General features: G+C 37.1%; 1 protein-coding gene across 1 annotated transcript; it reads left to right on the forward strand.

The window, feature by feature from the left end:
- The first annotated feature begins 11,669 nt into the window (after window positions 1-11,669).
- Window positions 11,670-12,779, forward strand: ackr4a (atypical chemokine receptor 4a). The gene has a single exon (XM_062992977.1). It carries the CDS (start codon window positions 11,685-11,687, stop codon window positions 12,777-12,779), a length of 1,095 nt encoding a protein of 364 aa, XP_062849047.1. The 5' UTR covers window positions 11,670-11,684.
- The last annotated feature ends 4,308 nt before the right edge of the window (window positions 12,780-17,087 follow it).

Below are 17,087 nucleotides of genomic sequence, written 5' to 3' on the forward strand. Positions count from 1 at the left end.
ACTCCAGAAAACCACAGTAGGAGCTAAACTGAGAACATTCAATTGATGGAGGAATCTATTAAGGAGTTCTGCTACAATTTCTACAAGTGACAACTACTCCAGTGAGTCACATAAGATTATGAAAAACATCTAAAGAACACAGACAGATTTGATTACAGGCAGCTCTGCATAAAACTAATGTCATTTATCTTAACCCTTACCATTAGAAAGTCAAGCTGTCACCTTGAACTCCACAAGAGTGGACCTGATGGGACCTTTAGGGATAATATTCTATGGACAGGCAATTTCTGATTAAAACTTTCCGGGCATCAAACGGTCTTATGTCTGGTAAAAGGCAAATCAAATACAACATTTCATGGTAAATAAATCATATTAATAGTCAAGCATGGTGGTAGTGTGATTGTTCAGGCAGGCAAGCAGGCTTATAAATAGATAAATAGTGTTAAAGAAGTCATAAGGTTATCTATGACATTTTATTTGACTGGGGTGTACTAAAAAGGCTTTCCATGGCATCTTGAAACATCTTGCCCAGCATCTTTTCACAAAATGTGAGTTCCTATTAATCAAGAGGACGTTTTTGATTCTGGGCACAGAGCTTGGACAAGAAAGCCTAGCTTGCAATCAATCTAACAATTCATCCCAAATGTTGAAAACCAGATTCTGCAGGCCACTTGAGTTCTAGCACACCAAACTTGCCAAAACTTGTCTTTATAGTCCCTGCTTTGTGCACTGAGACAAGAAAGAGAAAGTTAAAACAATGCAATTTATTTTACATAGTTGTTTTTAGCACTTCTCAGTTAGCACTGAGTGTGGCTGAACACCTGAACTCATTAGCTAGAAGGAGTGTCCATTTACTTTTGGCCATATACTGTGTAAGAAGCAGCTTGTTTCACTAAGATTATGTAAAGCCTGATGGACTTTTTAATTCTTGCAAAGCCTTGTCACATGTATTTGAAATCAGATGGGTGAACAATTGTGCAAACAGCCAAAGTCCACATATTTCCTCTCTCTATCTCTCTCACTGAGTAATAATAAAACTGAAAGTGCTTAGTTTCAGCAATGCATCTGTATTTTTAGTAAAAGCACATTGTTTCAGGTATTTATGTGGACACAGAACAGGTCTATTCCAAATGCACAACTGTGCACACTCAACAAAGAGAGCTAAGGAAGAATAATAGTGAAGATGGAAAGTGTCCTCCTGAACCCACAGTTCAGGACACAGGAGTTAGATATGCATGAATTTTTAAAAGCATATTTAATAATAAACTTAAATCAGTCCATTATAAAATGGCATCAAAACCCCAGATCCGGTGTCCATAAATGTGGATGTTTTGGTTTTAAGCTATGCTTCAGCAGTCCTCATTTTTCTAGAAAGGTATTTCTCAATGTTAATGTTTTTCTGTAGAAATGTGTGTCAATTTATCAAAGAGAACATTTATGAGAAGGTCTGGCTTGCAGTCAACATTCAGATTCATCCCTAATGTGTTTAGTGGGGCCTGGGCTGTGCAGGCTACTGCAGTTCCTCAACACTAAACTCATTTTAGACAACATGCAGTAACAGAACACTATAACAAAACAATGATAAAACATTATTTTTAACCTGTATTAAACATTCAGAATCAAGATTTTTACAAAGACTCTTCCAAGAATGTAAGATAAAAGTAAATTGCACACAGCCAAGCTTAGATAGCACCACATGTTTACAAGAGGGTTCCTCTGGGAGTAGCTGTTTACTCTTTCTGTCCAGATTTCTGCATCTGTTAGTGATTAGGCTGGAGAGTATAAAGCAGGAGGGCAGTGTTAGTTTGTAGTGTTTCAATATGGCAGAAAAAGTTGTGCTCGGGGTGCTGGGACTGCTGTTCTGTCTTCTGTGCTTCAGTCATGGAAAAGAACATGGAAGCAATACAGAAATTCTCAGTGCTGAACCGAATCGAATCTCTTTAACACCCGGGGAAATGCATCAGGCAGGGGTAAGAACTAAACTTCTATAGAGTTTACCAGTTTATATGGCTTTAAAAGTGTTGTACTTTTTCATTGTCTGTACATTTTTGATACAGAAAAGTTTTTGGTTGATCTTAAACCAGTTTAAGATTCTTACTGATTCTTACTGTGTAGAGTTTGCATGTTCTCCCCGTGTCTGTGTGGGTTTCCTCCGGGAGCTCCATATTCCTCCCACAGTCCAAAGACGTACAGCCAGGTTAATTGGAGATACTAAATTGTCCATGACTGTGTCCATGACTGTGTTTGACATTAAACACACATGAATATGTAAGCACTAATTACCTGTCCTGTCATGAATGTAACCAAAGTGTGTAAAACATGACATTAAAATTCTAATAAATGAATAAATCTGTCTGTCTGTCTGTCTGTCTGTCAGGAAGTAAAGAAACTGAACCAAACTAGAAAAGCACTCATTAGAATCAGTGACATAGACACTGTTGTAAAATAGTGGCTGTGGCGGAAATCAGTGTTTGTGTGCTTCCTAAAAATGCATATCCTTGCTTTACTTGGAAGACCCCCAAAACATGGCAGAAAGTCTTGAAATTTAATTGCTATGTGTGGTACAAAGCTACCAATCAGATAACATACCTATTGTAAAATATGGTGGTGGTAGCTTTACATTACAAATTTGCCCTTTTATTTTTGCAGCTGGGATCGGCAATTTGAATATTTTTAAGCTATAATGCAAAGTGCAGAGAACTTAAAAACATAAACATAAAAACCTTTTATCCTGTTTGACAAATCACTCCAACTCAACTGTATGATTTATATTGATGATTTTTTTTTTTTTTGGTGCAAAGATTATGATATACGCAGCTCATACTTAATGTAACAATAAAGTGCCAATGTACAAGACAGCAAAGGTAATCCTTGATTTATTAATAATAATAATAATAATAATATTAATAATAATTCAGAATCATGTTGACCATATGGATTGTATGCTTTTACCTTTTACTCTGTTATCTTCTAGACATAATTGTCTTTTTCAATGAATCTGTTCCTCTCATATAGCATCCACAATAAGCAAGCTTGGGCTTCAAGTGATTTTTTCAAGGATCCATTCATTTGTATTATTAATCTTATTCAAAATCAATGATTTAACATGTGTTTAAGAGATAGGTATGTTTGACAAATCTCGTTTGATAATAACTAATAACTTGATTTGGGTGTATTCTTGGCAGGCTCCAGCGTTTGGACTGGAACTGGAATATCAAGAGCCTGACCTCACACTGACGGTAAGACAGTTCAGTCCATGAATTATGTTCCTCTTGATCTTCTGAAGTGATGTAAAATATGGTATTGTGATTGCATGTGGTTACATAACTTATAGCCTTGTTTTATTAGAAACACAGATCAAGACCACGCAGACAAAAAGAAAGGAAGAAGAAAAAGAAGAACAATGCAGGAGCTTTCTCCCTGCTGAGTGTAAGGTCCCAGACCTGCTATATTCTTCTGTTTAAACCAGTTTATGTTTTTCATTATTTTTCTCTATGTTCTGTTTTTTCTTTAGATGTCTGCACCGCAGATACCTCTGGATGTAAAGAAACCAGCGAAAGATAAACATGTTAATTAACATGTTAATAGCTCATATGTTCTGCCTGTATTATGTACAACTAATAATTAAGTATAGCACCAAGAACATATGAGGGGAAAACTGCTTTTATTAAAACTGCATAACTGATTATTAGCCAAGGATGTGCATACATTTGTAATTCATTGCAGTCTTAGGGTTTTAGTGATTTATAGAATAGTTCCTCAGTAGTTGAATGTAATATTTGTGAGGAAAAATAATTCCCTAATTTGAGTTCTTTTATAAGTTTATGGTTTCTTGTACGACTGGTTGATGAGAGTTTGGATTTGTCTGTAATTAGGGATGGTTGTTGGTACAAATGATCTTTCTGTGCTCTGTACTGAACCTTTTATACCTTTCTATTGTAATAAATAAATATGGTGTAACTTAATAAATAAACACAATAAATGCAGTATACACTCACACAAAGTAGGAATTAACTGTTGATGCAGGTAAACTTGTTATAATCCAATCCAATCACATTAATTTAAGCCCTATTCTTATTAAACGGTTCTTATATTGACTAATATTCAACGTATTGATAAAAATAAAATGAAATACATTGAATGTATTGACTCAAGTGAGTTTGCTGCTTCTTATGTTTACGTACTTGATAAATAAGGTTCATTTTGAATAATAGACTGTACTTAATACCCATTTTTAGAAAAGAAGTGTCCTATATAGTAAGGTGTAATGTTTTTTAGAGCAAGGCTGTAGCCATGAATATTGTTTGTGGATATGGGGGTTATGGGTCCCTCCTTTCTAAAACATTCCTTCTTGGACAGCTCTGGTTAATTAAAATAGTTGACCATCTACAATAATTGTAATTATTTATTAGGATTTTAACTTCATGTTTTACACACTGGTTTATTTATGACAGAAACAGAGCTCCCGGAGGAAACCCACACAGACACAGAGAGAACATGCTAACTCCACACAGAAATGATCCAGGTCACCCCACCTGGAACCACCTCACCAAACCCAGGACCTTCTTGACAGTGCTTCCCACTAAGCCACCGTGCCGCCCCCATGTAAAATAATAGTTTGTTAACCATCATAAATTTTCTTTTGTTTGTTTTTTTGTATGTCGGTTTGATGGTTTGTCAGTTTATGATAGTTATCTTAGCCAGTTGCTAGCTTTGCATTTCATGTACTTGTTTATCGCCATTTCTCCACCCAGAGCTTTTGCAATTCACAAAAGCAACTCACAGATGTTGCCAATACAAAAAACTAAAGTCCCAGAGGAACCAAATGTTCTCTTAATACTCTTTACTGGTCAGCAGGAGAAACAGAAGCAGCAGTGAGGCAGCATAGACTACATTAGAAGAGACAGACGACAGGTTGCTTTAATGAGCTCTTCGTCTCTGAGCTGCTTCAGGCTATAAGACAGTCAGACAAAAACAAAAAGAGGCTCAGGAATCCTCAGTGGCCAGGAAACTGTCTGTCCTGTCTATACAAAGGACAAGGAATGGTGAATAGTTTTCAACTAACTTTGTCAAATCTGTTACTAAGAGTTTAGATGTTAAGCAAATATATTATAGACAATTACTTTAATAAGGTGGTTATTACAAAAATGCAATATATTATTTATTTATGTGTAATGAATCAATGATATTAAAGAAATCATCTGCTTCCTACATTGGAGCAACCATTTAGGGATGCTGTTCCAGCATGTACAAAGCAAGCTCTATTAAGGGCAGTTGTAGTCTAGTGGTTACTAGTGATCTCGACTAGTAATCAAAGAGTCGCTGTTTCAAGCCCCACACTGCCACGCAGGTTCCCACAGTTGGACCCTTGAGCAAGACCCTTAACCCCCAATTGCTTAGAAGAAAAGCTAAGTTCAAAGAAACTCCAATAACTAGCACAGAGCCCTGACATCAGCCCCACTAAACAGCCTGACCAACATCAGTGCCCAGCAATACTTACGCTCTTTAGACTGAGAGGGATCTGTAGTGTATAGTACCAGTAAATAGGTATCTCAGAAAATACACTCTGGAGCTGAATTTGACTTTTGTACTTATAAATAAATACCACTACATTTGAACATCTGAACCTAATTCTTTGCCAAATTCAACACAATTATTTCCAACTTTAACTCCCTCTGAGACCCCGACAAACTGACTCACCTACTGGGGGAGTACCAAGAGAGCTGTACACTAGCAACACACACACACACACACACACACACACACACACACACACATACTGTTGTTACTATTATCATCATCATTATTATTATTAAGGCATTTGCATTTGTTCATTTTATTTCTTAACTTTATTATTTTTAATCTGCCTTTGTTAATACAAATGTCCATATTTGTCATGTCAATAAAACTACCTTTAAATTTATTTTATTTAATATAAGAAAATTTATAACGAATTTATATTGAAAGTATTAAATATAATAAATATTTTGTAAATGTAGCTGATATTCAGCACTTTTATCTTTCCTTTTCTGTTAGTTGTTCTTGTGTGCATTACCAATAAAAACCACTAAGTGGCAGCAAATGTTCGTATATTTACATCAACCGCGTCATCATGGACAGGGTTGCGGCGGGTCCAGTTCTACTGGGATCCACTGGGCGCAGCACAGGAATACCCTGGATATTAGTTGACAACTAATATGAAATTCTAAATGCTTAGAATAAAATACAGTTTAGCTCAAAAAGCGGCGTTTGGGTTTACAAGAGAAAGTCCAAGAAATGCCATTATTCATACATCTTTACTTTGTGATGGTTGTCTTCTCAGAAAAATCAGCTTCTATCTTCAGTCAATTCTAACTGACCAATTCAGAAGAAACCTCTATGTTGTATTCCTAATGGTAAATCTAATAAATATTAATAAATATGTGCTAATAAATATATAATAGGAATTTAGTGGTAAAAACAAGTTCTAATTTGGGGGAAAACAGAGGCTCCCACATTACTAATACAGCTGCAGGAGCTGTCTATACATACATACATACATACATACATACATACATGAAATTACAGTGAATTCATTTGATAAGAGCAGTCAGGTTGCACAGCTGTAATATACAGTACACAGCCAGTAAGACTGAGATTCTGGGTCCGGGAAGCAGAAAGAGGGGGTAACAAAGGGTTGACAAATGACCTGGTATCTGGGTGGTGCTAGGAGTTAATGCCAGGAAATTAGAGCTCAGCTTTAAAATATTCACACATGTGGCCCTAGCCTAGATTCCCTGAAATAAATCTCTAACAGGAGTAGATGGAACACAATTTACCTCCTTCATCATTCCTGTAACTATTAATCAAGACACAAGTTAAAAAGTTATACAAATCATCTCGTCTGTTATTGTCACCACTGACGCTTCAGTATGAGACAGAATTACATGGAAGGTGATATTTTTGGCTGATTATAATACCATAGACAGTTAGGACTGCTGCACAGCAAGATGGGTCCAAGGGACCTCCTGTTCCAGGTACTCATGTTCCTGCTTATTGTGCAATGTGTCAAAACGGTGTAACAAAAATTCTATAAACATTTCTCTTTTATTTTGCCCCGTTTCAACTTTTGTGTTTATATTTACAAATACAATTATGATGGTCAGTGAAAACGTTAAAAGTCGTTTCTTGGTACTTTTATGGAATAGAATAAAATACCATAAATACATATACATCTTTCTTCGCATATTCCAGCTTGTTTAGAAGCTGGGGTCAGAGCGCAGGGTCAGCCATTGTACGGCACCCCTGGAGCCAGGAAGGTTAAGGGCCTTGTTCAAGGGCCCAACAGTGGCTGCATGGCAGAGCTGGGGTTCGAACGCTCAACCTTTCAGTTGATAGCCCAAAGCTCTACCCACTAGGCTACTGTACTGTTTATCTAACTTTTGTTATATAAACTGTAACACTTTACAAATTTGTTTTAATTACATTCTATAAAATGTCCCAGTTTTTACAGAAATGGGTTTTGTACATTGTTGAAGTAGATTGAAGTGAATATATGTATCAGTATGTAAAGCAGTGATTTCCCCTCAGTGTATGTCTTATGAAAAAGGGAAATTCTAATATGTAAATATAAAAAATAATTTGGTTGTAGCTGTTGCTGCTAATAGTGGTGCAACCAATTCATTTAAATGAGCAACTGCTTGGTACCAAGAGTAGTTGTTTCCCAAAAAATTCTGTTATTTATTTATACAAATATGTTTTATATAATTACCTGAAATCATTCGGTGTGAGATATGCAACAACAATTAAAAGAGTAAATCAAATATCTAGAGGGTTTTATTCATTCTGGTCTGAAACAGTTTCTTATTTATTTATTTATTTATTTTATTAGTATTTTAATGTCATGTTTTACACGTTGGTTGCATTCATGACAGAAACGGTAGTTACTCATTACACAACATTCATCAGTTCACAAGTTTTAATGTTAAACAGTCATGGACAATTTTGTATCTCCAGTGTACCTCACTTGCACGTCTTTGGACTGTGAGAGGAAACCGGAGCTCCCGGAGGAAACCCACACAGACACAGGGAGAACATGCAAACTCCACACAGAAAGGATCCAACCCAGGACCGTCTTGCTGTGAGGCGACAGTGCTACCCACTGAGCCACCGTGCCGCCTGAACCAGTTTCTAGAGAATAAAAAAAGTTACATGTAAAAATGCCCTCAGGACCTGCAGATCTGCCAGTGTTCACATTATATTCAGGTTTTATCAGTGTGTGTGTTTGTTTTTCTTTGTCTCAACATCTTCCTTGGAACATAACAAATTCCATACAGCACAATCACATAAAAACTTAGTAATTACACTTAGATAAACAGTCACACCAGGAACCTCTTAATGACAGGAAACGGGATTTACAGAAAAAAGCCCATATTACAAACCTAATCCAGTAAACACACCACACCAGCTGAGTTAGATCCTCTTTCTTATAAGACTTTTTGTAAACCATCACATGTTTTGTGAAATTCCTCCCTCCCTCCCTCTGATTCTCTCTCTCTCTCTCTTTCACTTTTACAAACTGAACACTTAAAAAGCTTATATTTTGTTTGGAATACACTTAGTGGCAGCAGAGCAAACTGATCTCTGGCTCTTCATAGACAAACAAGGTAAAATGCATGCTAATAAATGAGGATTTAATATAGTTGATGTTAAACAGAGTACTGTAGTTATATTGATTGGTTTTATTACACATGCTGTGTTTTACTTATTCTGTATGCTAATTTATTTTAATTGAATTTGTTGCACTGATTTGTTCTAATGCATTATATTAGCATCAAAACATAATATAGTAAAAGTTATAATGAACATAAATAAATAAGAAAAAGCTTTTGAATCATTTGGAATTACAGTTTGTAAATTACTAACTCATCCAATGTCTGAAAGTTGTTTTAATCATGAGTATTAATGCATATTTTTGAATACATTTGTTAATTGTAAATAAAAAGCTGGAAGAAGTGTGTTAGCCTGAGGGCAAATAAACTGTCCAAAAAGTTAAATTAGAACTACAACCCCAAATCACTGTGTGATGGTCCATCCTAGATGCCTCCAAGCTCAGAGAAGTCGATGCCGCTTCTGGACATGGTTAACATAAGGCTTGTTTTTTTGCACAGTAAAGTTTTAAGTGGCATTTGTGCATGTAACTCCGTATTGTAGCTTGTGCTTGACAAAGGTTTACCAAAGTAATCCCTCACCCATTGTTGAGTGGTGGTTCTTGATGCAGTGCCGTCTGAGGGATCGAGGATCACATGCGTACAGCTTAAGCTTGTGCCCTTGGCCTTTACGCACTTAAATTCCTCCCGATTCCTTGAATGGTTTAATGATATTATGCACTGTAGAGGGAGAAATATGCCTTCCAATCTTTCTTTGAGGTTCATTGTTTTTAAACATGTCAATAATTTTCTCACACATTTGTGGACAAACTGGATCCTCTGATCATCTTTGCTCATCAAAGTCTCAGCCTTTCCTGGATGCTGCTTTTGTACCAAACCATTAATACAATCACCTGTTGACATCACCTGTTTAAAATAACATAATTATTTAGTTTTCTCACCTCATTACTAGCCCAACTTTTTTTGGAACGTGTTGCAGGCCTTAAATGCAGGAATGGATGTATATTAACGAATGAAATGAAGCTGACCAAACAAAGCTGACCAAAAACATAAACATGTAGTGATTATGCACAAGTGTTTACTTTTCTTAAATGTTTATAAGTGTTTACTTTTATGCTCAAGTGTTTATGCGGGCAGCACTCGGTACCGTCCAACAACACAGCTCACGTTTATTCTAGCTCAGGCTCTTTAAAAGTAAGTTATTTTTCTTTTATTTTTTTTAATAATATTGTTTTAATGACAAGCCACAGTTATCGTTTACCTTACCAGCTCAGTTAATGCTGAATAATCTTCTATCCAGGTGATGTGAAGGTACGTTGATGAGCGCGGTGATCCATGGGAAATTTAGTTCATTTAGAACACACATGGATGACAAAGACAGTTTAAATGGATTATGTTTTAAATAAATACACAAATAAATAGAATATACAAATGTTTGTGAGTTATTAGTTAAGTAGTCAATGTAGGCTAATTAGGTAATCTTGCAATATGATTTTATAAATGTAATAAACCTGCATTGGTCTTCTGAATAAAAAGCTCACTGGTAATGAACTCTGTTAATATTGACAGTGATAAAAGTTCAGAATTTTTTTTTTATAATCTTGCAAATCTGTTTGTTTGGGTTTTAACCTTAAGTTAAATAATAGCTGTACATGCTGGTAAAGTAAAAATGTGTACGTATTTCTCACTTTCTTTAGTTTTAAAACAGGGTGTAAGTGACATGGTTGATAAATTGGGGCCCCAAACTAGCATGAATTTTGAGGACCTGGGTTAATCCATGGTCTGTGAAGAAATGTACATGCTTTTCCTATGTTGTGTTATTTCTCTCTGTTAAGAGTGAGATGCATTAAACACCCCAACAGAAGCTATTTTCATTCTTATGTATTACTGTTAAGACTATTCAACCTTAACTGTTGTAGTGTTACAATGTGGAAATAAAATAAAACATAATTGGGATTATATCATGCCATGCATCTACAAAATGGACAAATTAAAAGAATAAGTATTAATTCATAATTAACTCAATTGCTTTGAAACCCCTAAATTCACATAATAAGTTGAAAGACCTAAAGGGATTCACAGCTCAGAAAAGTGAGGCTGTTTACAGGCCAGCCATAGCTTAAATACTTCACAAAGCTAGGCTTTATGGAAAATTCACAACAAGAGGCCTTAAAAAAAGCTTACAACTGGTCGTCATCCAAAGATCAACATGTCCACAGCAAAGCACTGTGGTGGCAGCATTATACTGTGTAAATGTTTTTAATAGCAAGGAATGGGAAACTGGTCAGGGTTGAAGGCAAGATGTATTGAGTAAAATAGAAGGCAATACTAAACAAAGAAACCTGTTCCAGTCTGAAGACACTTGAGACAGGGGAAGAGGTTTACCATTGTCAAAAGGACTATGATTTTAAGCCTAAACTGAAGTGCTTTGAAACAAGAAACCTCAATGTGGTAAACCGGCCAAGTCGAAGCCCAGCCCACGATCAAATCAAGGATCTGTGGTCAGACCTAAAACTGTTTAAACACTCAAAAGCTAAAGACAAAATGGACCCAGATGGATAAATACCAGTGCAACCAACACTTGTATGCTCTTGAGTTTAACTAACCTGTGTTACTATGGACATTGATATACTGTTTACAGTCATCATCATTATTTTCATGTTTTACCTCTGCCTTATACTGGTCATGGTTGTGGTTTGTGTTCAGTGGAATCACTGGGCAGTGCAATAACAAACCCGGGCAGAACGCCAACCCATCATGGGCTTCAGCCATTCAGCCATACCCCTTTCCTTCCCCAGACATAACCAGTCATGTCTGTATGTAGACGCCTGATTGCCCAATAGCACCACTGGGGGTTTAAACCCTGAGGTTTACGTCTGCACCATTTGGCTACATCATTAAAGTATAATTTACTTATTAATTTACATGTAGACTAACATATAGCTTAGCTTTCCATATTTTTTAAGTAGCTTGCCAAGCTTACAGTTTGTTTTTTTGCCATTTTTATTTTTCAGAAATCTAGACTTCACAAGGAAAATGGAGTATACAGAGGGAGAGTATTATGACTATAGTGAGCATGAAAACATCAGCTACAACTTCAGCTACGATGACTACCAAACCATTTGTCAAAAAGAGGACGTTCGCTTATTCTCAAAGATCTTCTTACCGGTTGTATATGGGTTATCTCTAGTAGTGGGTCTTGCAGGAAATGCTCTAGTGGTGGCTGTGTATGCATATTTCAAGCGCCTCAAGACATTGATGGATACGTTCATGGTACACCTGGCCGTGGCCGACCTGCTGCTACTGTTAACACTACCTTTCTGGGCTGCTGCTGCTGTGCAGGGCTGGGAGCTTGGAGAGCTTCTGTGCAAGATTGTCAGAGCCTCGTACACCATTAACTTTTCCTGCAGCATGCTTCTTCTGGCTTGCATCAGCCTGGACCGATACTTTTCACTAAGTCCAGGACTCAAAGAGACTTTCCTGGGTAAGGCGTTTAGGAGGAACCAGTCCATCAAGCTCTGCCTGGTGGTATGGACCATTGTGTTCCTTCTTGGAATTCCTGATTTGGTGCTCTCCACTATTAAGGAGCTTCCTGATGGGAAAGTGTGTATGGCTGTGTATCCTTCAACCATGGCCATTCAGGCTAAAGTAAGCATGGAAGTGCTGGAGGTGCTGCTGAGTTTCTTGGTGCCATTGCTGATAATGCTCTACTGTTATTCCCATGTGGTGCGGAAGCTACTTGACCTTCCACTAGAGAACAGAGAAAAGAAATGGGCAACCATCCGTGTGTTGATAGTTGTGGTTGGGGTTTTTGTGGTCACACAGCTTCCATACAACATTGTGAAGTTCTGCAGAGTCCTGGATCTGATACACTCGCTGGTGAGCCACTGTGAAATGAGTAAAGCGCTGGACCGGGCAGCTCAGGTCACTGAAAGTCTGGCTCTGACCCATTGCTGCCTGAACCCTCTACTCTATGGCTTTTTGGGAGCGTCCTTCAGACGGAACGTGCTAAAATTAGCCAAAGACATTAGCCAAAGGGGAAGGTCAACAGAAAGGCAGGAGCAACATGAAGTGGAAATCCCCTTCAATTCACACTCACAGTCCCAAAAGACAAGTACCTTCTCCATATGAGCGCTGATCAAATGATCTCACTCTATACGGACTCATCGTATGGGACAGCGACAACAAAAAAGCACTTTGTTAATGCACCTAGTACCTTGACACACTACCCCTAGTGTTACTTACTATTTACTTAGATTAGTGTTTTATTGATACTCTGGCTTGTTTTACACAAGTCTGTCCAACTACAATGTAGAGCTAAACTAAAACTCCCAGCTCTCTGTTCTCTTTAATTGTTTGGTTGGTGTAAAGCTATTTATGTTATTGTTTTTAAATGTAAAAAAGATCAAGTGCCTTCATTCATTTCAGCCAGCTTGGTGAACCAAGGGGTTAAGAACAACATTGAATGATTCATACTGTAATTGGACACACAAACCAGCACAAAAACAGCAAGAGTTGTAGCTATTCAAGTGAAAAAAATCACTACAATATTCTCAGTAACCTTAAACCTAAACTCTAACCCTAAACCTAACAAACACAAACCTAATCTCTAACCCTAACTTAACCCTACAGCCTAAACACTAACCCTAAAAACAAACCCTAAACTCTAACCCTAAACACTAATCCTAAAAACAAACCCTAAACTCTAACCCTAAACACTAAGCCTAAACACAAACCCTAATCTCCAACCCTAAGCCCAACCCTAAACCTAACACTACACACAAATCCTAATCTAATCCTAAACCGCAAACACAAACCCTAATCTCTAACCCTAAACCTAATCTCTGACCTTAATCTTGAACCCTAACCCCAATCCAAAACCCTAAACTTTAAGCCTAACCACTAAACTAGTCATATATCATCCCAAATGCTTTCCCTAAAAAAATAAACCTGTATGTACAAGTGAAAGATCAAATGTTACTTGTAATGAACACTGTAATTAAACAGTTTCACCCTAATCCTAATCATATGGAAGCTAAAAGAAAGGCCAGCACTAACTTAAAATGACTTGCAGAATGAACTAAAAGCAGCAGGAATAACAGCTGTTCATGAAAAAGTTTCACTACAGTTCTCTCAGAAAAACTAAAAAAACAGTAAAAGATTTGTGAAGACATGTACCTTATGACTTTTTGTGAACAGTTTATTCTATACAGCAATAATGTATTCAAATAAAAACTCAATAAATGAATTGTAAACAGTACTTTGGTATTAAGAAAACACTGATTTAATTACATTTTATATCATTTTATTTTGAACAATGCTTTATCTGGGTGTTTACAGGGTACGATGAAGTTGGTCAGTGAAAATGTTGGAAATCTTTTTGTTTGTATTTTTGTCAATTAAATAAAGTTTTTAGGCAAATGGCACAGATAAAGACTCTCAGAATCATTTCTGGATTGAGTACAAGTTTGTAGAAGAACTGAGTGTAGTAGTGAAACCAGACAAACCAAGCCATCATGCTATTAGCAAGGTAGCTAGATCATGTCATGACATGTTCCACCATGATGAGAATAAAATGCAGTTCATGGATCATGGAAATCAGAAAAACAGGTTGTTTACTTTCTTTACTTCTTACCATCCTGTAGCAAATTTGAAAAACCCTCAAAATAGTAAATGCAGGAACTTCACTTCCAACTTTGTGGCACCCGCTTGCAGAAGGTTCTTTTCCTGTTCCAGCATGACTATAATCCTGGACACAAAGTGATGTTCATGAAGATGTGGTTTGTTTGGTGTGGAGGAACTACAGGGATCTGAACAGAGCCTTGACCTCATCCTTTTAAAAACCTTTGAGGTGAATTACAAGGTCAGCTGTAGGTCAGGGTTGGTTTCTTATCCTACATTAGTGCCCAAGCTCATGAATGCTTTTTGACTGGACAGGCACTACAAAAATTAATTAATTAATTAATTACAAAAAACATATTAAAGACCATAGATTTTAATGTCCAGCAACTTAAAGGATGCAAAGAGTCTATGAATCTCACATTCAGAAAAATGTATCTGGTGTCATTTAGATTTATTAGTATTTTTTTAAAAGGACACGGTTGAACTGTTTTACTTTTTACCAAATCCTTCATAGTTATTAATCACATTCCTTGGTATTTTTTAGTCATAAGGTTATACAAACCTTTGAATCCAGTCAGATTCTAGACAAGCAGGGACAAATCAATAAGAACAATCCTTTCTGGTGACGCCTAGACTGGTTTCACACCTCAAGTCTGTTGGCTTAACAGGAAATTAATCTCACCTGGTGGAATCACTTTATTTGACTTCTTTGTGACTTATTTTCAAAATATTTGCCTTTTATTCATTCTTTCACTGTTTTACTGTATGTAACAGGCAGGTCACGCCTTACTGCTGAGGCGCCAGGTGTAGACCTGAACCTGCAAGCCCTATTTGCAGGAAACCAAGGTGGAACAATACTGTGGGTAAAAAGCCACAAACAAAAAGGTTACTGGAGAGGGAATATGAAATATGAGGTGGGAAGAAACAGAAACACAAAGAAAGACGGAAACAAACACAAAAACATACGTAGGCTGCAATGGATAAAAGGTGATAGAAAAAGGAATAACACGTCATGGAGTAACCACCCTGGACAGAACTGCACAGATGAAGCCACACCGAATGTCAGCTCTGTTATTGATGGAGTGGCTCTGCTCCTTTTTATTCACTGCCAGATGTAAACAGAGTTCCTCTTTTATCTATCTTATTCAAAAACATGTATTATCACACTGGTGGACTGAGTAGCTCATGTTGTCATAACTCATTCTTTTCACCCCTGTTCTTTTTAACAATCTCCTTGCAGTAAATGACTGTATTTACAGTCAAATCTTCTCAACTAATACACCAATCAGTCATAACATTAAAACCACCTCCTTGTTTTCTACACACATTGTCCATTTTATCAGCTCCACTTACATATAGAAGCACTTTGTAGTTCTACAATTATGGACTGTAGTCCATCTGTTTCTCTACATACTTTGTTAGCCGACTTTCATACTGTTCTTCAATGGTCAGGACCCCCACAGGACCACCACAGAGCAGGTATTATTTAGGTGGTGGATCATTCTCAGCACTGCAGTGACACTGACATGGTGGTGGTGTGTTAGTGTGTGTTGTGCTGGTTTGAGTGGATCAGACACAGCAGCACTGATGGAGTTTTTAAACACCTCACTGTCACTGCTGGATTAAGAATAGTCCACCAACCAAAAATATCCAGCCAACAGCACCCTGTGGGCAGCGTCCTGTGACCACTGATGAAGGTTTGAAGATGACCAACTCAAACAGCAGCAATAGATGAGCGATCGTCTCTGACTTTACATCTACAAGGTGGACCAACTAGGTAGGAGTGTCTAATAGAGTGGACAGCGAGTGGACACTGTATTTAAAAACTCCAGCAGCGCTGCTGTGTCTGATCCACTCATACCAGCACAACACACACTAACACACCACCACCATAACAGTGTCACTGCAGTGCTGAGAATGATCCACCACCCAAATAATACCTGCTCTGCAGTGGTCATGGGAGAGTCCTGACCATTGAGGAACAGCATGAAAGGGGGCTAACAACGCATGCAGAGAAACAGATGGACTACAGTCAGTAATTGTAGAACTACAAAGTGCTTCTATTTGGTAAGTGTAGCTGATCAAATGAACAATGTTTGTAAGAAACAAGGAGGTGGTTTTAATGTTATGGCTGATCAGTGTAAAACCAACCAGCAAATAATCAAATGATAAACATGTGTCTGAACGTGTGTATTCATTCGGGGGTAGTGGAGCTAATTTCAGCAGTTCAGGAGTTTATGAGCCATAGGCATAAACATCTGCAACACATTTATTTATTTATAATAAACTTTCATCCTTCCCTATTAGTGGTACTCTCCCAAAAACAGGAAACATTTAGAAGCAGCTTTTACTGTGGTAGAGTAAAATAATTCTCTCAGGCTTTTCTAAACTGAATTTCTACCTCATGGTTAATCTAACTCTGATGAGGTTAAAAGCGTAAACAGGACAAACATCATGTTTCAGTACAGACACAGTTTTCCTCTACTGCATAAACATTTACTTTAGAAGAAGATTTCTTTAATATAACTCAGGAAATAAAGTTAATATCATACTGATTTCACTAATCAAAAAAGTCAGCATAAACCTAACAAATAGAATTTCCTTTCAGTCTAGCTCTGTTTAGTCAGATAACACAAACTGAGTGGATACTGATGTTTGTTAAGAACACCATGCCAAACCAGATGTTGTTGTTTGAGAAAATCTAAACAAGTTAACATGTTTAATATCCCCAACCATTCACTATTTGATTTAAAGTGTAGTAACACTACAGTGAGTTCATAATTAATACGTGTGCATGTATTTTAGCTATGTGTCAAT

Source organism: Trichomycterus rosablanca, chromosome 4 (genome assembly GCF_030014385.1).
Source record: "Trichomycterus rosablanca isolate fTriRos1 chromosome 4, fTriRos1.hap1, whole genome shotgun sequence".
Classification (NCBI taxonomy): domain Eukaryota; kingdom Metazoa; phylum Chordata; class Actinopteri; order Siluriformes; family Trichomycteridae; genus Trichomycterus; species Trichomycterus rosablanca.

Bases quoted from the DNA above. Each gene is read 5' to 3' on its own strand.
- ackr4a (XM_062992977.1), top strand. From the start codon at position 11,685: ATGGAGTATACAGAGGGAGAGTATTATGACTATAGTGAGCATGAAAAC.